The sequence below is a fragment of the Pezoporus flaviventris genome, unplaced genomic scaffold, assembly GCF_033815535.1.
Source record: "Pezoporus flaviventris isolate CSIRO_AGI_PZ_B2104156 unplaced genomic scaffold, CSIRO_AGI_Pfla_v1 ptg000096l, whole genome shotgun sequence".
NCBI lineage: Eukaryota > Metazoa > Chordata > Aves > Psittaciformes > Psittacidae > Pezoporus > Pezoporus flaviventris.
Genome location: NW_026892644.1, coordinates 3,654,731 through 3,678,532, shown reverse-complemented (window position 1 = coordinate 3,678,532; position 23,802 = coordinate 3,654,731). Strand labels below are relative to the sequence as shown.

Genomic DNA, 23,802 nt, shown 5'->3' with positions numbered 1-23,802 from the left:
GAGCCACATCTGTCCTGTGCACTGAGCAGAAACTGTCCTTCCTACTGGAACTCACCCCTACCAACACAAATGGCTGCAGAAATCACCTGAAGGATTCGTTCCCCTGAACAGAAAGGAATGAAAGGGCACAGGTAGAAAGAGTCTGACCTCCTGAGGCTGATGACTGCAGTTTTTTATTGGCTGTTATTATTATTGCCCTCTGGTGGCTATTTTGTTATTTCGCAGCTACATGTCGGAGCCCAAGTGTGGATTCTGTACCACGGGCCTGGGCACAAGGGGGAAAGGAGACGATCACCTCATGGCTGCGATTGGATATAGGCTTCAGGTCCCTCGGTTGCAGCCTTATATAGGAAAGTGACAACTGCAACTGGGAAGCCACAGAACGCAGTATTTGGGATACAGGTATTTTCTTGACGAGCAGCTTTGCATAACAGTAGGCAGGTAAATTGATGATGAAAACTACTTTGCTTTTGCCCCTAATTTTCCAACCCGAAGATGTGCCCAGTTTTTTGCAAACACAGAGGCTGAGCCTAGGCATCAAAGGCAGTGCTACACATAATACCTTAAAGGACATAGACACGGATATGTTTTGAGAGGGTCCAGAGGAGGGCCACAAAAATGATCAGTGGGCTGGAGCACTCCTCCTGTGAAGAACGGCTGAGAGAGTTGTGGTTGTTCAGCCTGGAGAAGAGAAGGCACCAGGGAGACCTTATTGTGCCCTTTCAGTACTTAAAGGGCTTATAAGAAAGAAGGGGACAGGCTTTTTAGTAGGGTCTGTTGTGACAGGACAAAGGATGATGGTTTTAAATAAAAGAGGGGAGATTCAGACTAGATAAAGGTAAGAACTTTTTTACAGTGAGGGCAATGGAACAAGTTGCTGTGAGAGGCAGAAGATGTCCCAACCCTGGAAACTTTCAATTTCAGGCTTGATGGGGCTCTGAGCAACCTGATGTAGTTGAAGATGTCTCTGCTCATTGCTGGGGGAGGTTGGACTAGATGACCTTGATGGACCATTCCAGGCCAAAATATGATTCTGCGGTTCTATGACATAAAATGACAGGGCTCATTGAATCCCCCTGCTATTGCTCATACCTGCGGCAGGAAATCCTAGTTAGCAGCATGGAGCACCCTGAGTGGGAAAGCAGAAAGCAGCACCTTTTCCAAATTATACTGAAGACAGCAACTTTAAAACATGTTAAGAAATCCCTCCCCCCCCCTTACCTCACCCAGCGCATTGTTACAGATGGTGCTGTGGGACCGTTTGCAAGCGATCACAGATAATAACAGTCTCCACCGCTCAGCAGAGGTGCTCTTTGCAGAATCAGGAGCCCCGGGGAAGATGCTGGTGCTCTGGCTGACAGGGGGCAGTGTGTCACCTGCAGAAATGACTGCTCGGGGGGAGGTGGAAAGAAACACAGCAGGGAAAAACCACAGGAGGGTCATCCTCACTGGGAAAAACGCATATGAAGAAATTCACCAGGCAGAGATTTAACTCACCTGGAAAATCCAGAGCATCTTATAAAGCTATGGACACCTCTCCATCAGTTACTGCACTAGCACAGCTTTTCTAGAAAAGTGGCAGGTGTGACGCTAGTTTGACATAAAGATGCAGTCAGAGCTTTCTTTCCTCAAAGGAAGAAAACCCTAGGCTTTCAATTCAGTAAAAAACCCCAACACTTTCAGAAGTGTTGTTTACGTGTGTAACTGCAGCTCACATGCTAGAATATGCACACAGCTATGTCAGAAAAGTGACATCTGAAAGCATTCAGCATTTTTCACCCTTTTCTTTTTTAGATCAGTCCCTGGGGCTGGTCAGCCCCTGAGCCCTAAGTCATTCTGTCATATGCCTTCCCACTTTGCTATTCTGGCTCTGCACCCCATAAAATCCCACTAGTGCCCCATAGCATGTAGTCACTCAGGAGCAAGTACCTCCTGATCCCAGACCAGTGTATGTGCCTGGCTGGACAGAGAGGCTGCTGCTAGGGCCCTGTGGACACTAATTGGCCTTGATGGCCCCTACCGGCCTCACCTGGTCTGAAATACATGGATTGAGATACATCATCATAACCCTGGAGATGAGCAACACAGTTGTCTGGGAATTGGCAGCATTAGCGTGGATTTTCAATATTCCATACAAACTTTCTGATTCTGGAGTTGGAGGAGAAAGACGCCTCTGGGACAAAGTTCACAACGGGGCTCTGTAGTTGCCGAGGAAGCAGGGAACAGTTTACACGATGCTCGACTAGCATTTGGGAGTCCCAAAACTCAGTTCCCAGCTCTGCCACAGGGCTCGTACTTAACCCTGGATTGTGAACTGAAATTCACTGCACTGCCTCCCGTATGCAGGCAGGGGACGCTGCAAAAGTGATAAAGTGGGAAACTAAATCAGCCGTACAGGCTGGACTGGGGCAACTCTGGTAAGGAGGGAGCACACAAATACTTCAGCAATGTATTTTCCACGTGCTAATAATAATCACTCTCCTCTTCTGTATGCTGTCCTTCATGTAGAATAACTGCAGCCAGATCTGCCCCCTCATGTTCCCCAGGCTGAGCAAACGCTGCTCCAACAGCCTTTCCTTGTACATCATGTGCTTCAGTCTGCACACACCTTAGTCCCCCTTCTCTAGACTTGCTCCAGCTTAACATCTCTCTTGCAATGTGTACAAAGGGTTCAAAACTAGACACATTGTCAGATGTGACCTCAGAAAAGGGAAACAAACACTTCCTTCAATCTGTTGGCTATGCTTTTGCTAATGCAACCCAATATGCCATTGTTTTTTTATTGGTTGCATTGATAGTGTTCCTTATACTGGAGTCTCAGAGGGCAAGGAGCGGCAAAGGCAGAGAGTCTATAAACCGGGGATTCCCCCTCCAGCCTCTCGAGGGAACTGCCAGACATTCATTTAAGACAGTTTTGTGTAAGAGCATGACAATGGGGTGAGGCTGTTGTCTGGATTTCATTAAGTGATTTGCAAACAAATTAAAATGTTGTGAAACAGTCTGGTCCCTATGGAGCTTAGCAATGCTCAGTTCCATTCTCACTGTTGCTAAGGAAAGCAGAGGATATTTAGCATCTTTGACAGACATTTACAGGGCATGATCTAAAGGTGTCTCAGTGACATCAGAGTGCTGGTCAGTATCAGCTGTGTAACTTAAGATATGCTCATAAAAGGAAATAACCCCAAATTGTTTTTGCATTCTGGTTTGGGGGTTTTACTTTTGGCATTTACTGAGGCCACCCTGCTCTGCGTCAGTTTAAGCAGTAGAGGACAGATTTAGGTCCCAGGTACTTAACTACAGATGACTTTGTTCCTTGGAAAAATGACCCTACCGCAAGCTCTTGTGCCTCACATTTGGAATTACAAATGACTCAGCAGAAACCAGGAGGACATTTGATTTCCTTGTCAGAATGCAAGATTGAAGGAGGAGGTAAGAATCTCTTCCAGCAGTTGGGTAACAGGGGGAGACTGAGGCTAAGACAAGCAGTGTGTGAATATCTCTATGTTTAATATACATAATGCAAACTGGAATTACAGTTAAGTGCAGTGACCGATCCTGGCTGATGAAATAGCTGTCACTGCAAAAAGGTCCTAAAACCAAACAACCAAGTATGCAGCCACAAGCGGAGATGTCTTTTTTCTCCCCAGCCAAGCTCTGCATCCAGCTCAACCCAAAAGCATGTTTGTTTTGGAAGCTGTAGTCTGCTGAAAAGTGTTTGGCTAAAATCCAAGGGGCCAACAAGTCCAGATGAGCTGAACAAGCTGTGTCCTTGGATCATGAGATGTGAACGTATTATTCAATCCTGGATTGCATGCATGCATGCATGTTGCTGTTGGTTATTTTTTGTTACAGGGTGGGGACCAAAATGCCTTGACTGGGACTAAATTTCTGTCCCCTAAATTAACTGTTTACGATTCACAATTTTATTGTGCGCTTATGATTTCATGGGCCAGAGCTTGCAGCCCTAGAATAGCTCCTCAAAGAGCAACACAACCGTACCAACTTATGTCAAATGAACAATCACCAGCGACAGTGTACAAACCAACAGAGTCATTTGCAATTATCTTTGTTTCAGGGCTGTCTGTAGAAGAATAACTATTTTTTTCTTAAGTATTTGTGATGAGAACTGAGTTGTTCCAGGTGATCAGAGCCTGTTTCTTTTTCCTGGGGTTACTCTGTCTGTGACCTGGGCCCAGGATTCACTGGGCCAACACAAATCTTCCAGTTTATTGAAGAGGCTGCCAAAACATAAGGAAGGTAGCTATGATAGCTTGCATAGGTGTCATTCAGTGAGATCATCATCGGTTTTCAACAGCACTTTAACTGCCTCAGTTATCCACGAAGGCGCAAACAGCTTGTATTTGCCACAAGGTCAAAACACAAGCAGTTACTGCAAAATAGTTGACGCATGACAAATCCTTACCATACCTTGACTCTTGGCAGTGCTTCCATGAAGCTGGGCCTTCAGATCTCAGGCTGAATTGATGGGAACAAGCAGCTTATTTGACTCTAACTTCATGATCTTGCCTAGCTTGATCCACAGTCCCTTAGTGAAAATACTTGAAGTACTTAGCCACGTAGCTAGCCCTACGCAAAAGCACTAAATTCCAGTGCTAGACTAACAGCAATCTTGGGAAACAGGAAACTTTACATAAAACAGTTTTACCAAAATAAAACAGTCTCTCAGCCTACTTTTAGTCACCTTCCAGTATACTACAACAGGAGATAGATGCATGAGCTGATTTTCTTGTGGAGGCCTGATTCTCAGTATTCCTAATGACCTGGAAGCAAGCACAACAGGAGGAAGAATACATCTTGAGCTTACCTGTAGACATCATGTTGCAGATTTTCGAGGGAAAGTTGCAGCTTTCAAAAGAAGACAAGGATAATCTCAAATAGGATTTATTTTCTACACCTCTGTAACAATCAACATGCAGGAGTACAGGCCACTTGGGTGACTGGGAAATTTCTTATGCGGGAAATTTCTTATGCCTGTTTGTGTTCTGCACAACCTCACAGTATGCTGAGCTGTTCATCAGCTGCCATGAAGGTGTTAACTTGAATTAATTTCCACTCTTTCCCCAGAAGTGGAGCCTGAGGGGTGAATGAATCATGGAGGGGTCTTGAAGTGACACCAGTGTTAAAGAGCCATGTACGGGCTAGGCAGCCTCCGGCATGTAAAAAGGTCAATTAGGGCTATGGAAATGTTAAAAGGATTATTTTTTTTATTATTATTAAAAAAAAAGTGTTAAGTTGCATTTTCAAGTTTTAAAGAAAATGTCAGCCAGCAAATCTTTGTTTTTGGAAAACTGAGCAGTTGGATGAGAGTCCAAAGCTTCCATAAAGATGACAAAACCAGCCTACTTGTCTTCTTTGAAAGAGAATGCGTTTCCCAACCAGCCCTAGCATGACACCAGCTTGTGCCAGCTGTGAAACAGCCAAAGATCAGTAGGGCCCAGGTGCAGGATCAGTGTCCCAGCAGCTGATGAACCTGTGCATGCGGGGTCCAGTGTGTCACTCAAGTTCCTCCTTGCCAGCAGCATGACAGGCCAAGGAAGCATCATGAAGAGCTATTGTGTCTGTAATACTCAGAAACAGTGTAGCTGCAAATCTACCTGAAAATCCATTCTGTGATGGAAAACATGAACTGGGGGCAGAGTCCAAGACGTATCTTTGCCAGATTTCCATTCAGCCTAATAAACTCTTCCCTATACACTCCAGGTGCCTCTTCACAGAAACACCTCGCAACCAGACCCCAGCTTCTGACCAAAGCTGAGCTAACCCAGTTTTAGGTGAAAAAATGAAGTCACTGTTACTTATCTTGCCCTACCATTTACAAAGTTTGAGCTCCGTGTTGCTTTAGCGTCCAGAATCACATGTTAAGTCTTGCAGTAGCTTAGGAAATCTTTGTACTTTCCTTGCATTAGAAGTACTGGGTATAAGAGTAATGCTTGTTTCAGACATCGGCTTCTTCATTCACTGTTTAGGTTTTCGCGTTAAAAAATTGCTCTTAAAACTGAGAGAGCAAACGTTTCTTGAATCAAGTTTTAGTCTCAAAGATCTTATTTAAAAGTAATTCTCAGAGCTAAAGAGCAACATGCACTTGTACTGAAGTAATTCTAACCATATCAGTCACATGCTGTTATTACTGTCCCACAGAAAAAGGGCTCTTGGCTGATGATGAGGTTGTCTGCATATTTTGTCTTCTGACAGTTTCACTGCATTCCCCCCTCCCTCTTCACATTTTCCATTCTTCATTTCTTTAACCTAAGCCTTTTTGTCTCTTCTTCCAGGACAGAATCAAGTGAAACATGTGAACTCAAGATACAGGAGTAAGTTTACATCTAAGTTAGAACAAAGTTTATTATCTATTCTCCTCTCTAGCAGGAAACCGTCCTATCAATTTATTGCAAACTGTCAATGGCACTCATTAGCATAGAATCAGAGAAAGATTTAGGTGGGAAGGGGGCCCTGGGGGCTTCTAGTCTGAGCTGAGCTAACAGCAGCACCAACTCCAGAGCTAGATGAGCTCACTCAGGACCTTGCTCTGAATATTTCCAAGGCTACGGGCTACAGCTGCTCTGGGCATATGCTTGATCACTCCCAGGAGAAGAACTTGTAACTTCTCTCCAACCAAAATTGCCTTTGTTGCAACTTGTGACCATTGTGTATTTTACCCTAAATTACTAATGCTTACTTTTGGTCTTAATAAATTTTAACATATGGGTTTTGTACAGAAAGTGTACATTACAAAGGACTGTTTGAAACAAAAGACTGTTTGAAACAAAGCACTATCCACAGAGCTGGAGATGCCTGGGAACCAATTCACTCACTTTTTTACTTTTTTCATTTTTCTAACTAAGGCAAAAGGTATGTTGTGACTTCTGCTCCTGTTTTATTACTTTGAATTCCTCCTTTTTTCAGTGCCCTTCGTTAACCTAACATCACACTGTTCGGTTTGCAAACGTGCAGAAATACTTTATAGTTGCATTTCAAATGTGTTTGTTAGAATCTTGTGTAATATCAGTGTATCTTTAATATCTTGTAAGGCTGTTCTTTGTTTCTTTACATCTGAAACCAAACTGATGCTACAGAGGCCCATTTTAAATCTATCATCTCTTCTTCAGAAAAGAATTCAGAACTTGCCTATCCGCTAAAACTCAGGTGCAAAGCTGTGGATGTGAGACTAGACTGGCTAGACATTATCTTCACTTCTGTCTAGATCAAATACCATTCCTGAAAAGTTGAAAACTTAAGAGTTCTGGATAGTGTTCTGAATTTTTCCTCCCCAAAACAGATTGGGAAACATAAAATAAGAAAACTATCGTGAAAGGAGAAGTGCCTTTTAAAACCTTTTGCTTCTGCTTATAAGGCTTCCACCTCCATCCCTACTAACCCCTGTGTAAGGGCATGCATTTCTCAAGAGTAAAATCACATTGCAGCTGAAAAACCAAACACCCTCAAAGGTTGCAAGTAGTTTGCCATGCTAGCAAACTACATTTTACAACATTGGACTCCAAACTGAGTGCTGCCAACTGCTACATGGTTTTATGAGAAAAGGAGTTCACACATCTATAAAAGTATCTGTAAAACTGAGTTCTCTACTTTGTGTGTGTTGATGTGCAGGAGAAAAAAATTTCCTTTACCAGTTCAATACCAACACTATTTCAACAGCATTTGGCTTTGAGGGTTTGGATTCAGTATAGTGGCCATAAGCAAACACCAAAGATTACAAAAGCATCAAGACATTTAAGTTCCCCTCAACCCTGAACACCCAAACGTTTCAATTCCAAGTCTGAAAAACAGCGCAGGAAAAGAAAACTTCCCCAAAGGCACATTTCTGTTTATACTTGCATTATGGGATATAGGAAACAATGGAGATGTGTTCAGGGAAGAAAGAAGGTTCTTGTAATGAAACAAGGTATGGACAAGTGCTGCAGGTTCTTACTGTTACGCATGTGGATTTTATTTTACAGAGGGTGGACTGAAGCAAATCAAGGTCTTCAGTATGGGACCTGAGCAGCAAGAACAACAACCAAAGGATGCTCAGAGAAAGCATGCAGAGACCTCCATGTGAGAGCTCAGATTGAGCTGAGCTGTCTAGTTTTGAGGAGAAAAAAAACCTGAGAGATGATACAAGTATGTGTGTAGGGCCAGAATTAACTTAAAACTCTTTCATTCTTATGGCACCTTAGATGCAATTGTGAGCTGCACACCGAGAGGTAGAATTATGTGTTTTAAAATATATATACATATTTTAAGTCAGATTTAGATTATCAGGAGAACTTGATACCACAAGACACTGAGAAAGGCCATTTAGTTCAACCACCTGCATCACTCTAACAGATTACCTCAGAGTTTGCTCCTATACAAAAAAGCAGCAGCTACCACAGCCAAATGTGAAAAGATGTCTCTGTGCACTCTTCCTCCATTTTTTGGTGTACTCACTCACTCCCATCTTGACCACTTATCACCCATTTAATCGTATGCTGGGACCCACCCTCAGATCCCCACCGACATTCCTCATTTGGGCAAGGACATTCTCTCATGTACCTACTACCAAGCACATTAGATAATCTATGGCATTGGTTGCGTCCAGATGCTGACCTAAGCTGCAGGAGAAGCATGTCTCCATTGGAAAGGGGCTTCCCATTCACAGAGAAATGGGTCCCACATCCTGGGACACTCCATTTCAATAAACTGAAAGCAGCTCTTTGGAAATGGAGGGTATCAGCAGCTCTAGTCTACAATACCTAAGAAAATTCAGACCCTTTAAAATGACAGAAACACTCTGTTCAGAAAACACAACCTTTTACGGACTCGTTCTGCTTTGACTGGGAGCTTTGCCAAGGATTTCAGCTGGAGGAGGAATGAGGCCCTTCATTTCAGTTAGCTAGAACAAAACAACACAAACAGCATCACAAATGCCCATCTGGGACGTTTACAGGCAAGGAAGTCTGTTTTCTTATCTACCTCCTCCTCAGAATACAGTGAAACACTGGGGCCCTTTTTGCCTTTGTTGAATTAAATTTTGACAGCACACAGAAGTAAAAAGCTGCCCCCCTTTTTGGTCCTGTGAACCACAGCTGGAAGGTTACGCCAGTCTTCTGCCTGACTGGAAATAAAAGTGTCAAGAATAAAGGATGGGCACTTCTTAGGAAGACCATACATCCCCCATCCTGTGGAAAAAGGCATCAAGGAAGCTACTCTAGCAATATCACTGCCTGAGCTGTCTGCACAAGTGACTTAGCACTTCTGAAATTAGGAATGTCTACTACATAGAGAAAGGTTGAGGGGGGGAAATAGAAGACCGAAAACAATATATTTGGCAAGCACATTGCAGAAACTTCTAGTACATACTGCTGTCCCAGACCCAGTGGGCTGTGCTTAACTCATTTGTTTCACGTAGGTGAACCTAGCCAGGATGTTTTCTTTAGTCGTGGGCAGTGTGACAAGAATGGGACATCCAAATAAGGTCACTCAGGATGTGTTTAACAACACCGGGTAAAGTCTGTGGCAAAGGCTCCTGCACACACAGACACAGAGAGCATCCACTGTATGTACCGTTGGCTTAGTGCGTCATTATTCCTAGAATAAATTCTGGAGAGCCACTCCACCCTTGTATTTGCAACGCAAATATACAAAAGATGTGATTGTCCCAGAGCCAGTTATTACGGTGACTTTAAGGAAGGGGAGGCAGAGAGAAGGGCCCCTGATTTCCCTGCCTTTTTTGAAGAGACGCAGTGCAAGGGAAATTGTTTAAAGCAGAGGTGGTTTCAAATCTGTCAACCCAAACTCCCTTGTGATCTTCGAAACAGCAGAGAGCAAAAGGCTTCCTGAGGCCATCCCAGACACCCAGAGAGCACAGGGTTCTGCAAAAGGACAAGCCACACACCTGTTTAAATAGAAGTCAATATGCTTTATTAAGCAACAGTCCTACAGGTGCTCCTACATGATGAAAGCTTGTCCAGCACCGAGAGGGAACGTGCGTTTTCACTCACAGGCAGTAACAGGGAAGGCAACCCCATTGTACTGAGCAGGAAGCTCCCTTTTTTAGCCTGAAAATTTTGGATGGTGCATAAACCATTTTCAAGGGGTCTGTAAAAAGTGACTGAGAGCAAATCACTTGTAGTGACTTGAATTTGTTGTAAAAAACTTGCCTTTCACTTGCAAGTCCTCTGCAGTTGATTGCAGTGATAAGCAATAAAAGAAAGGAGTTACTTTGCTAGCAGTGGGACAAGGAATGACATAAGTTAGTGAGATCAGGGTTTTACGGATTTGAGGCTATAGTTTTGATCCAAAAATGACTTAATGCTGAAACTTAAAGCAGTCAAAATGAGGGAAAGTCAGATCCCAGGGTGCCTCCATGACCCTCACTCAGTTCCTTCTGTGTACAGCTTTGGGTATAATTTGCAGTTAAATGATAATATTTAAATAAATTACAAATCTTTCCACTGATTTGCTTTGCTTCATTCAGCACAGGTGTTTATGTTCATTTACAGATGTTCAGCGGTCTGGGCCCCATTTGCTGTGTGTCCTGGGCTAGCACTCCTACCAACGAGGAACAAATATCACAGGCATTACAGCTGAGGCATGCAGCCCAGTTCAGCACCCAGACTAACTGCCTTAACCAGGCCTGTGGTGTCCCTGAAGCAAGGAGCATGGAAGCAGCAGGAACAGGCCTGGGATGAAGGCATGGCAGAGAGAGGGAGGAGAGTGAGACCCACTAAAGGGCAGAACATCAATAGTTTCTTCAAATTTCAGCCTGTGAGTTTCTCATCCATCTTTTCCTTTCAACCTTGCTCCAAAGTGAAAATTCCCTCGCTTTATCTCAGTGGTTCCTGACATCCCCCATGGGGGGTAACTCCAGGCTGTCTCCCAGCTGCAGGATGCTTCCAAGGAAAGCCCTGTGGCACTTGACACTGGTTGTATAACATCACTGAGATGGGACGTGGACAATGTGACCATCTTGACCATAGAATCATCCGTGTTCAGTCCTAAAGCATAGGTCAGACCTACTCTTTCCCACCAGCATGTCTCATGCTCCACATGTACTCACATGGCTGTTTTCACAGCACCCACTTTCCCTCCTATCTGCTTAAAAGTGTAGGCTCCTCATGGAAAGGACTAAGCTGTTTTCCTATTTGAACAAAACTGAGCACTACCTGAATATCCATTTGGACTAAGTTAGCAGTTAAAGATGAACAGCAGTTCTGAGTTCACCGAGATGTTTTTGCTCTTCAAATTCAGTTCTGGTTTTCTTTCTTTCTTCTAAATCAAGTAATATCTGTAAGCCTGCAGCTGATTACTTACTGAGAACTGAGAAAAGCTGCCTTGATTCATCAAACGTCTCAGAACAATATAAGAAATCTAAAAAAAGCAATACCGACATACGTGGTAAGGGTGCAGAAATGTTATTGCTGTTGTAACAGCATAACAATACATGAGAAGAAAGGCTGTTCTCACTAACAGACGCAGCTGAAGAAGTCAACAAGCTTTCATACACCCGGTCACTTCAGTAACAGAATGGGTAGGAGAAGGTAAGTGGCATACCAACAGAAGGAATAAGTGGAGCAGCCTGGAATAAAAAAGAAACGGACTGTTAAAAAGAACAACGTGTAGTGGTCATCCATAGATTTAAAACAAAGGCCTATGAAAAGGCAAAATTTGCCTTATGACCTTCACAGAGACTTAAATACATTCACTTTAGCCCAGCAGCTTAAACAGAACTCTGAGGAGTATGGAGTTAAGCTGACCCGATTGGAAAATTTTGAATATGTCAAACAATTTAACCACGTGAAAGCAGTCTTTGCTTCTTTGACACACAAAACACCGGAACAGCTCCTCACAACTGGCATGTGCTAAAATGGGGTTTCAATAAATTTTCTAACATCTGAGATCTGTTTCTCTGCAGCTATGACAGCGGAGAGAGATCAGCTCAGTGAACAACGGCAAGCACAGAAAAATGTCATGATGGATATGAAATATCAAAGCAGAGAAACCGTGTTCACAAAAGAATCACAAAAAAACCCCAAGAGGACACACTACGCTCTCACAGAAGGACATGAGTGCCTCTCACATGAGTGACTCTCACAGAAACTTTTGCAACAGCTTCTGAGGTATACATATGCACATTTCCATGGTACTCTAGTGGAAAGGAACAAAAGAAAAACAAAATAAACAAACAATAAACCAACCAAACCCCCCAGACATTTGTTTTAATACCAGAGTGAGAAATATTGGTGGATAATTTCAACAATAAAAAGACATGTCACTTTAAACAGAAAAAAGCAACCCTGCTTTCTTTCCAAGGTATCCTTTAAATTGAAGCATGTCAGACATTATACCCAGTAAAACATCTGTAGCCTAGCTTGTCTTTCAGTGAAGACAGCTTTGTCACTCTACTTAGTGAAAGATATGACCCTTATACACTTTGGCTAAACAATGCTATCATTTACACAGTGTATATACACTGATGCAAGTCTCTGGCTTTACACAGGTATGACAGAAGAATTTGGCAGTGTTTTGCTAATTTTAAGCAATAAAAGCAAACCAAATCAGCTTATTCAGTTGGTTTCACTTGTATCAATCCATCAATCCATGTTTGGTGGTGGCAGCATTGCTCCACAGCTTGTTAATGAAGCTAAGAATTCTTTGTACTCTGTCCAACAAGAGATGGTAACTGAACCTAAGACTGCTACAATTAAAATCCTCAGTTTTCCTTAAAAAAAAATTTATTGTCCAGTACTCTTTTCAGTTTTGTATTAATTTTTGAAAGAAAACTTAACACAGTCTCGTTTTATAACCTGTTCTTCCTATCACTCTTTACACAGTGTTGCATTAGTACAGCATTTTCAGACAATAAATGGAAGTATTTTTTTTTAGATCAGAAAATCTGTTTGTAAAGATGCAGAACATTGGCAGGACAACTGGAAAGCAGGTATTGTGTCCTGGAGCATTTTTTTAACATCACTGCCCACTTATTACTTTTCCCCTTGTAGTCCTTCCAAGCTTGCTTGCTGTACCTGAGTACTAAAAACGTGCCAGTATGAGTGATTCAGGTTTGATTCAGATCTTAGATCTACTGGTCACACTAACCCCTATGACTCCATGAAAGACTGCCAGCCAGATGTGCAATGCAGGAACAAACATGCAGTTTTATATGTTTTACACGTAATTTTCAGTGGTTTGGCCGGTTTTAAATTATTTAAGTGACTCAAAATGAATCAGGAGAAATAAAAGGGACAATTTATTTGAAGTGGGTCGTGCTCATATCAAGTTTCCTTTGCTTAAATGGAGTGACATAAGTATCAGCACCACAGGCTTACTGCTAAACTTACACCATAATGAAGGAGGAATCAGGCCCAGAGCAAACTAATATCAGATTTTGGTACATTTGCAAAATATTGTATCAGTATTTGCTGTTTCCAGTAGTAAATCAGATCTAGTTTGGAAACCGAGGGTGCAGGTGGCAATCTGAATAAACACGTCTGGAAAAAAAAGGGATTGTTCAGGTTTGGAGGGTCATTCCCTTCAGTAAAAGTAAACTGCAGTGGATTGCTCTTCCTGGACCGAACAGTAGGGGCGTGGGAAGCTTTCAGATGTCACAGGGTTGTCGATAACATTTGAACATATGATTAGCTTTCGTGAGCTGTCTTTAGAAACCTTACATTTCTTCCCCCCCGCACCTTAGCCAGAGATCCTTCCCTTGAGGTTTCGGGCCACTTAAAATGTTGCTTTGACAAAAATCAAGGATGTGGAGAAGTTTTTCCTGTGTGATGTCACTTTGCTGCCCTTTATAAGACTCTGCAGAAAAGAAGGGAACTTATCTGAGGGTTCACTCTCCAAACACAGGTGACCAGGAGCAAGCAAGAAGCACAGACTCACATCAAGTTGCAGATACCGACCAACTGCAAGGAAGGGTGAGCCATGCCACAGAGCAGTGCTTACTACCTGCTGCTGGTACTCTGTAGCCTGAAGGCTACCCTCGCCTTTCCCAACTCCTCTCCACTGCTGAATCCCAGCTGGGGGAATGAAGATCGCCTGATGCACCTCTACACAGATACAGAGAGGAACAGCTTCCATCTCCAAATCAATGCTGATGGCTATGTTGATGGTGCTCCTCACCAAACTATTTACAGTAAGTGGCTTACTATGGAACCTCAGTCTTCAGGGGACTAGGGGAGGGAGACCAAGGCTTTTGCTACTTCACTACCTATAGAAAATCCCCTTCTCTTGTTAGGCAGGCAGAAGAGGAGTATACCTATGGGAGGGAAAAAAATATTCCCTCTTGTAACTAAAAGGTTCTTAAATTGCCTTATCATAATTAATTTTCATGGAAAACTGAGATATTTTTCTTCCTTTGCAGAAAAACCTGGCCCAAACACTATGGGTGATAGAAAAATTAGGGTGTTTTTTAAGGTGTATAGTTCTTTCATAGCATTTCAGAAGTACTTCTCTTTTAGTGGCACTCAAATCACAGGTAGGTAGGAATCATAAAGTCATGTTCAGTATTATTGCTGCACAGTCTTCTTCATAAACTCAATTAAAAACATAAGCATATGTAATGATGTTTTCACAGAAGTGTATAAGGCGCAAAGGATATTTTCTAAGTTATCATATAATCAAGGCGAAAAAAGGATCATGGTCTGCTATTTTTTGTTTTGTGTTTTTTGGGGCTTTTTTAGGAATCACTAATGAAAGTAATTATTTTTAGGAATTACTAATGAAAGTAATGAACACTGGCAAGAAAGCTTGCACTGCCTTCCTGTATCTTTAAAGGTGTCATAAAACTCCTTTTAGGTTTATGGGTCAAGAACAAGAGTGATGTTTTAGAGAACAGAGAGGAAAACATGTTTCTCCCATATCTGCCATGAAGCAAACACACCAGCATCGGGAAGGGTGGGGCAAGAAGGGTAAAAAAATCAGGCAACAAAAGGGGTCTTTAAAGAGAGGGTCACTGAATCTCTGCTGGGTCACCACAGTACCACTGAGATAAATGAGAAGTGAAAAGTTCTGCACAAGGGCTGCAACAACCCCCTGCAGCTGCACAGGCTGGATGTGTACAGCCCTCCTGGATAGGACCTGAGGATTACAGCAGGCACTGAGTCAAACACTTGCATTGAGAGGAAGGCAAACCATCTACTGTGATCAGCAGATCAAGGGAAGTTATTCCCACGTTACTCAGCACCGGTGAAACTGCTCTTGGAGCTCTACAGCAGCCCCAGTTCAAGGTGGATGTGGAGAAACTGGAGCTGCTCTGACAGAGGGTTTTCAGGATGGTCAGGGGCCTTGAGCATGATCTGTCAGGAAAGGCTGGGGGAGATGGGTTTGTTTAGTATAGCAAAAAGGAGGCTAAAGATGACCTAATAACACAGGGCCGTCACAAAGGTGAGAGAGACAAACTCCCCTTGGTAGTGGCCAATGACAGAACTAAAGGCAATGTCCCCATCCTGTGGTTTGGGACTTCAGAGAGGATGCTAAGGGAAATAAAAAGTTGTCTTTGGGAGTTAGTACAGCACTCAACAGGGCACCCAGGGGGGTGGTGGTGTCTCCATCCTGGGAGCATTCCAAAACTCAGACAGACAAAGCCAACAGCTGACCTGATCTCGAGTGGGCAAATAGTCCCAGGTTTCACGGGGAGGTTTGTTCAGACCCCCAGAGGACACTTCCAGCCACAGCATCTGTGGATCTGTAAAGCAACGGTGCAATGTCAAACTGGGTCATGGACTCGACATCTTTGTTTCAATAAACAGGTGCCCTAATGATCAAGTCCGAGGGTGCTGGCTCAGTGATAATCACAGGTGTGAAGAGTGGACGCTACCTGTGTATGGACATGAGAGGAAACATTTTTGGTTCGGTGAGTGACCTTTACTAAGACAAACCTGAAAGGCAGGTGCAGTCTGCAAGCATGGTGCCTACTTCCTCAGCTACAGCTACAGTAGGGATGCAGATTTAAGTCAGCTGAGAACCTGTCACTTAGGTTAAACTTCCCCCTGTTCTTTGTCTGTATTGAGTTGTGGAGCTGACAAAAATCACCTGAGTTCCTGCTTGCGTAAATGAGGAAAGAACAAGATCCAGTGATGGATCAATCTGAATTCCTGCTGTAGCATAGAGCCATGGGGTGGGAGTAGCTCAAACAGTGCTGAATTTCTTGGAAAGAAAACACTGTTATTGTTATAATACCTTTGCTGAAAGCATGGGCAAGCATCTCAGATCTACATCTGACTAAGCCTGAGTTACAGGGCTGGCAGATCAGAAAAAAATTTGCTTCAAGAACTTGCCTCTTTTTTCCATCTTTAGTTGGAACCTGGCATTCACTAATCCCTCTGCTTACACCTGTCTTTCTTTTTCCCCTAAGCATTACTTCAGTCAAGACGACTGTGTGTTCAACCACAAGACGCTGGAAAATGGATATGATGTGTACCAATCTCCCAAACACAACTTCCTGGTTAGCTTAGGCAGAGTTAAACAAGCTTTTCTCCCTGGTGTGAATCCACCACCGTACTCCCAGTTTTTATCCAGGAGAAATGAAATCCCTCTGTTTCGATTCAACACACCTGAACCCCACAGAAACACTAGAAGCGCAGATATCGACCCAATGGATCCTCATCAGATCCTGGTCCCACAGAGAAAGATCTCTCTGTTTGGATCTCAGCTGCAGCAGCAAACAGACTTTTCCCATGTGCCCAAAGAACCCATGAGAATCAACCAGAACGACGTGGTCAACCCAGATGACCCTCATGCTATGATGGATGCCAGGAGGTACGCAAGTCCTCGCTTCTATATTACAAAATAACTGTGGTCCCACTGCTTGCAAACTGAAGACACGGGCAAATATAATAGGCAAAAGGAACTGTCTGGCATATTCAGTTTGAATGTTGAAATGGCTACTGGAAATCCTGGGAAGAAATCCTTAATTTTAAATTTTGTACCTATAAATGACAGTTTCTGGAAAAACGAGTTGGTCATTTTCCAGATGGGGATGTGCTTTACTGGAAAGAAGATAAATTTTTTAAAAGAAGAATACAAACCAAACATTTTAGGGTCTGAATCACCACCGTAAGCAAGCATCAGCAAAAACGCTAATTCACCTGAATGAAACAAGAAACCAATGTTACGTTTCTGATGTAACTGGGAAAAGCCCTGGAGCATCTGAGATGCCAACAAAGACAGGGAATCCCTTACTAGCACCATCCCTGGCTGTGCAAGCACAGCAGACAAACTGTTATATTATTATATAAAAATTACTATTTATGTTTTTCACTGCTAAATTGGCTCTTCAGTCTCTTTTTATGCCCATATGAGTAAAAAAGTGACCACTCTGCTGTCATAGGAGCAGCACACATGGAAAACTGGAGTAACTGACAGGAAAACAGGACAGGATCAAATGGCCTGGTGTAGAAAGAGTAATTTCTGACACTTACTGAATCCAAGCTGAGGTCTGAGAAAAAGAGTCTTACTGTCTCTCTAGTGCTTCTCTATCATACTTCTATATTGACTGAGTTCTACCATCATAATATGGAAACATAATGTAGAAACATTAGTTTTGCATATTTCCAAGCCAGAGAGAAGTTCCAGGATCACTACAAAACCTAATTGATGTAAGGTCTTAGGAACACAGGACAAGTCAAATGATGAGGATTAGACCAAGGGCTCTGACTCGTATTTTGATGTTTTCTCCCCTCTGAACTCATTATAGTTTTGATTGGTCTCAAAAGGAAAGGAGTGATTCTAATGAATTTAGGAGAATTTCGGGGCAGGCAGATAGCTGCATACTTTCTTGCTTACCCAAATTAAAGCAAGACTTTTTACCTTGCTGTCTACACAGTGGAGAGGTATGATTTCTTTTATATATTCTAGTTTATTAATTCAACTTGATTCCTGTACCATTCTTCTTGGCTTTTGCTCCTTGAGAACTCTGGACTGCAATTACACAAGCAAAGTTTTCATTTTGCTTAAACTGCCATAAGTAAGTCCACAGAGCTCTCCAGGATCCAAGTCAACAGACCTACAGCAACTTGAATTGTGAAAAGTTCTTTCTTGATCTATACCAAACTTCGATGAGAAATGTTGGTGGGGTTAAATCTCTGTACCAACTCTATAGTCTATATATTCTCTCTATATTCTGTACATTAGAACAAAGGAAGAAGGGTTGCTTACTCCATGAGGAGTTGGGGGATTTAGTCCCTAAGCTAAGAGTGAATTCACAGTGGATTTTGCATCAAAAAACATATTTGCAACTATAGAGAACTGTATAGAAATGCTGAAAGAATCAAAGGAGATGCTGGCAATCACCAGCTATAAGAAAGCCTTATTTATATTGCAATATTTATTTATTTATTTGAGTGGGCCTTAAGCCCCACAAAATATTTATAAATATTTATAAAAATGTATTATAGAGATTATTTCCTTTTATAAATGTACCAATAAACTTTTCCTTCTCTCCAAATGATGGATTCTGCAACTTCTGTTTAAGCTCCCCATTCCAGAAGGACTCGAGTGAATAAATGCCATTAGCAGTGTCTGAGATTTTTTTGTCTCACTATCCCCTGTGTTTTTCAGCCTCATAGGATGCATCTTCTGGGGTGTTTCATTCACCACAACTATGAAAGGTCTGTGAAAGGTGATAAGGAAAAACTGTTAGTAGGTGTAGACTGACCATGAAGGGATTGTCATCTCTACTGGGAAACAACTTCTGCGACCCAGAAGCAGTGGGAAACCACTGATCTAGCAGCTAAGTCCACTAGGAAATATTTGTCATCCTGGCTTCAAGATCTTAGGATAAAAGATGCTTGGTAAATTACCATTACTGCTCACTTATTGCTGCTCATACAAACCATTGTAACTCCATTCCTAGGGCTATGCTAAGGCTCTGTTTTGCAGCAAAACAACTCCATCAGTGTTTCACCCCTCCTTCTTTTGCCAGGGTGGGGTTTTGGAATTACACAGCTTGATGCTTTGATATACCCTTATATCTTCCCTTCCGAGACAGTGCTCTTTCCGCCCAGAGCTGATGAAGGTGCAAGGACAAGGGGCAGAGGAGACTGAGCTGGCCCTTTCAAGACCTCCCAGCTATTTTTTTTCTATTGCTAGATTTTATTTCACTGCAGACTATGTAATTTTACAAAGTGCTCTTCAGTAATAATCCTGTAATCCTGTTTGAGAACAGTCCCAGACAGTAGAGCTTGCCTAAAGTACTGAACAATGTAACAGCTTAACATCTGCTCATGCAACCACTGTTTCTGCTCTCCTGCCTGCTGTGCAGGCCTTTGCTACGATATTTTCATCACCCACCATTCTGTCTTCCCCTGCCCTTGTCTTCAACCCTTAGCTTGATTTAACAGGGATTCTCCCTCTTTTTACATTATTATCTGATTCTGTGTTTTTTAGAAAATCACAGACATTCAAAGAAATTCCATGGCTAGGAAAGAAAGAGCTTCATACAGAGGATTTATGCTGGAGCAGAAAAACAACATTTCTGCACCCTTTTCAGCCAAGCCCCTGTGTATTTCACAAGGACGAATGAAGTTTTGAGTGACGTATGCTTGTGAAAGGAGCATGAAAAAAAGAGTAGGGTGCCAGTCAGATACAGGTCTCGAACGCTACCTAGAGATGAAGATTATGAGATGTATTTGGCTACTCAAAGAAATAAGAGACTCCTTCATTTTTTTGACCTGGAGTAGTTGTGCTAACATAGGAAGACAGCACCTATGAAGGGCCACACCTGGTTCAGGCTCCTGTTTCTGACAGTAACCAGAACCAGGCATCTGAAAGGATAGTTCCAATAATGATAACGTAGCGCCTGCTTTTTTCCAAGCCTTGTCACACTGTTTTAGATCCTGGAGCATGACGATTCACACATCTTAGAACATCCTTGCGCTTCCCTTTAACCTTTATTCCTTTAATTCTGTAAATCTTCATTAAGCTACCACACATCCCAGTCTACTTTGTGTTCTGTTAAGTGATATTATCTGGATAATATCTAACAGAAATTGAGTATTTTGCTTAGTAACCTAGTTGAGGGCTATGTGGTTTTGCTGAAGCACACTGTGGACAGCAGCTTGAATTAGACCACAAACCCATTCCAGTACTCTGAGCAAATCCTCATCCCCAACAATTCTTCCCTGCATTCAAACAACATCTGGTGTATAAGCCAGGAGTCTATTTGCTGAGGCTAAGGCACAATCCTAGATGCAGCCTAGATGTTTTCAGAAGAGAGAAGGACCGATTTTAAGACTCAAGTAGTAAGATTGGCAAATTAGCTAAATTTAACTTCCATTTCTATGATTGCTTGGGTGTTTCACTGATTTTGAAGTCCTTCTGTAAAGTAGGTCTCCCCTTCTTCAACCCTAAATGAAATTCATGTGCCCAAGAGTGAGCTTCATTCCTGTCTGTAAGCTTTCAGGGTAAGCAACATAGGAAGTCACAGAGTTTAAAACCAGCAACTTCCCAAGTGGAATATTGCCTACTTGTTCCCCCAAACTTAATCATGCATTAAGCACCAGCTCCCGGATCTGCTGGTAACAGGAAGTCTTTTACAAAATGCTGTTGGTGTTTTATCTGAATAACTCAGAGGTTTTGATTTATTTAACCCAGGTTGTTGTTTCCCATTTTCAAGGTAGAACTACATTTCCCAGCTCCTCCAGCAAGAATTACAGGTGAGATCTCATCAGTGCCTGCACAATGGCAATGACTGTACAATGATTCCTTACCTTGATGAAAGGCACCTTTCAGAATCTAAATTCAACATCACCAACTCCCCACTGTCAGTCAGAGGTTAGTATTACCCCAGGTTTTTCTCCTCCATTGTTTTCAGCAATTATCTTCCAGTTTGTAGAGGATATTCTTGTCACTGGTACCAAAGTGCTGTGGTGGGTGGTTTCATGCCATGTCTTTAATTTCACACCTCCAATTCATCATTTCCTCCTCTGCATGATATTCTGACTTAGTTGTTGATGATGATTCCTCACTAATATTTCCACATTCCTATATTTTTATTCAAAGTCATAAGAAAAAATGCCCCATGAGGAACTTAAGTAGCAACTTTGCTCCAGCTCAGTGCTTGACCTCGGACGTTACTACTTACTCATATGCCCATAAATTGCCTGCATACCTACTTCACCTTTTTTTTTCTCTAGTAACATTTATCTTTTCCAGTTGAGCTGATGGTTTCCATCGTGGCATGGTGTCAAGTGCTCAATTAAAATTCACCTAAATAATTTTCCATCATTTTTGCGTTGCTAAACATAAGTTCTTCCATTAAAGGACTATCAGTTTAGTCTAGTGTGAACTACTTATGGCAAAAATTCATTTAATTATAGTCAAGGTTTCATTTACCTCTCTTGTCTGTAATTACATTCTCCTTCAGCATTAATTCTAATGCCTTGAATGTTATTAAGGTGAAACTAACAGTTCTGTAAGATTACTTTGTCCTCTGTTCTCAAATAAAAAATATTTTATTTCCTATTCTCTAGTCACACAGTTCCACACCCAACTTGACAGATCTATTTAAAATACTTGCTTACGGATGTGTAATTTTAGATGTGCTTTCAGAATTCTGGGATAAAGATTAGTCATTTCCCCTGACAGAAGCATATTAAATTCTTTAATTCTTGGCTTTAAATGTGGTATTTTGCCTTTCCTCATTCCCATCATCCATCTTCTTTCACCCTTGTGTTCAATACTGCCGTAAATGAAGTAATTCATTTGGGGGATATAATTTAAGACTATTCAATCTCTCTTCCATCTACACACTGCAACATTTCTGATACTCCTTTTGTTGTTTTCTATTTTGATATACACATATCTCAAGATGGTTTTGCTACTGGCTTTAATTTATTTTGCAAATTCTCATTATTTCATATCTAGCTTCTTTCTACTCCTTATAGTTTCTTTCCCAGAACCAGTAACTCATTCGGAAATGACTCTTGATCTAATCAGGCCTAGAGACCCTCCCTGCCATTTTTGCCTGTTTGTGATATAACTAGGCAATTTTTACACCTCTAATTTAAACAAGCAAAGCTTTCCCCCTTTCTTCCATATTAAGTCCATTTAAGGCTCTTAGGTATAGTTGACCTTGCTAATTTTGTGACTCTTCAGTACAGCTGACCTTATGAAACTAATTTTGTGATTCTTGCCCTTCTGAAATAAAACCTTTTTAAATTCAATTTTCAATAGCTAGCTCTTCCAAAAATATGCTCATGACCTACCACAGTCAAGTCTAGTGCATCACCACTGCTTCACTTCACCTATGGCTTGATCAACCAACTGGGCATTAAGAGGGAGAGAAAAGATCACATCTAGTTATGCTCCAAAAGGGGTTCTGCCTGGACCTCAAGTGCATTCCTTTAATGCCCAGTAATTGCCTAGTCCCGATTTGTGTTTTTACCCTGGTACCCTCCTATGCCCATAGTCTCAGGGACCTCTGCTATTGCTCTCTGATTGTGCTCTCAGGGGCCCCACTGCCATCTTCTGGTGTTCAGGTAGGACATCCGTAGACTCATCCAGGGCTCCCTGCCTGCCAGAAAACCCCAGGGATGTTTACAAGTGACATGAGAGCCATTTCAGCACAGGAGACCTGCCCAAACAGCAGGTTGGATTTACCACACGCAACCAGATCATCCACACAGCAGGTTTGCCATAGCTGTGGGTGTCAGGGAAACAGCTCACATACTGCGCAGTTGATCTGTGCTCATGCAGCTGCCATTTGCCTGGGATTACTACATATTCAGAAACCTCAGGCTCATGGCCAAAGCCCTCAAAAGAGGGACACATCTGGGGAAAATCTGACATATTTTAGGTCCAGGCATGTGGGCTGTGGATCTGAGGCAGTCTCATGAAATACCAAAAGCTTGGATAGAGAATACATCTGATCTAAATTCTGTATGTAAAAAAACCCAACCAAACCTCTTCCTATTGCAAAGTCAGGGCTATGTCTGGAAAACAGAAACCCAAGAGAGAACTGTGGGAACAGAGCAAGTATCTTGAAAAAGAGCTGATAGTTTAGGGGAAGGAAATTGTGATATTACCAGAGCACTCTGCCAAAAGGCATGCCTGATGACTGCTAGACATTTAGCAGACTTGCCAGGAGATGATGTTGGTGGAGCCAAAACTGAGGAATAAGTGTGCTACCATGCAGGGAATTTTGAATTCTGATTTGTCTGTCCTGTCACCTTTTCCAAATCAAGCCCAGCCTGGAAAAGTACTGCCTAAACATGAATGATGACTTTATCAAAGGAGGGCACAACTTTGCTACCTTCTGAAGCATGCCTATTTTGGGAGATTACCACTGGACTCTTCAGCAAAAGAAAAGATTAGCTCAGAAAGGAGGGGATTGAGTTTCCTCTTGATCTTGGTGTTCTTCACAGTCACCTTTTCTTCTCCTATTCCGCCTGAAAAAGACCTGCCAAGACAGCTTTTATTTTAACCTTGACCAGTTTAAAAGACTGGCAATTGGTTATGTCACATCTGACTACAGGCCATTATGTGGACAAGCTGAGATATTTCTAACATTTATTTCAGCACTATTTTCCCACAAAGGTATTCAAAAGGAATGTACCTTTTTCTTATCACTTGAAATTCTCATCATCCTGGTAATGTATTTAACAGCTTGATCTGCTTCCACAGCCTCTCTTGCATCTTGGCAGCTACTGCTGAAAATCCACCCTGTAGTTAAAGCCTTGTCTCCTGCTGCTAATTAGAGACTGGCATTTCACAAGGACAAAACATTCATTGCCCACTACTGAGTAATCCCTCAAATATTTATGTTCTGTTACTATTCCTAACAGAACCATCTATAAC

General features: G+C 42.2%; 1 protein-coding gene across 1 annotated transcript; it reads left to right on the top strand.

Annotated features, from left to right (window-relative positions):
* Positions 1 to 13,331: 13,331 nt before the first annotated feature.
* Positions 13,332 to 17,586, top strand: FGF23 (fibroblast growth factor 23). Its single transcript, XM_061476407.1, has 3 exons — positions 13,332 to 14,140; positions 15,756 to 15,859; positions 16,361 to 17,586. Exons 1-3 carry the CDS (start codon positions 13,930 to 13,932, stop codon positions 16,796 to 16,798), a joined length of 753 nt encoding a protein of 250 aa, XP_061332391.1. The 5' UTR covers positions 13,332 to 13,929; the 3' UTR covers positions 16,799 to 17,586.
* Positions 17,587 to 23,802: the final 6,216 nt, after the last annotated feature.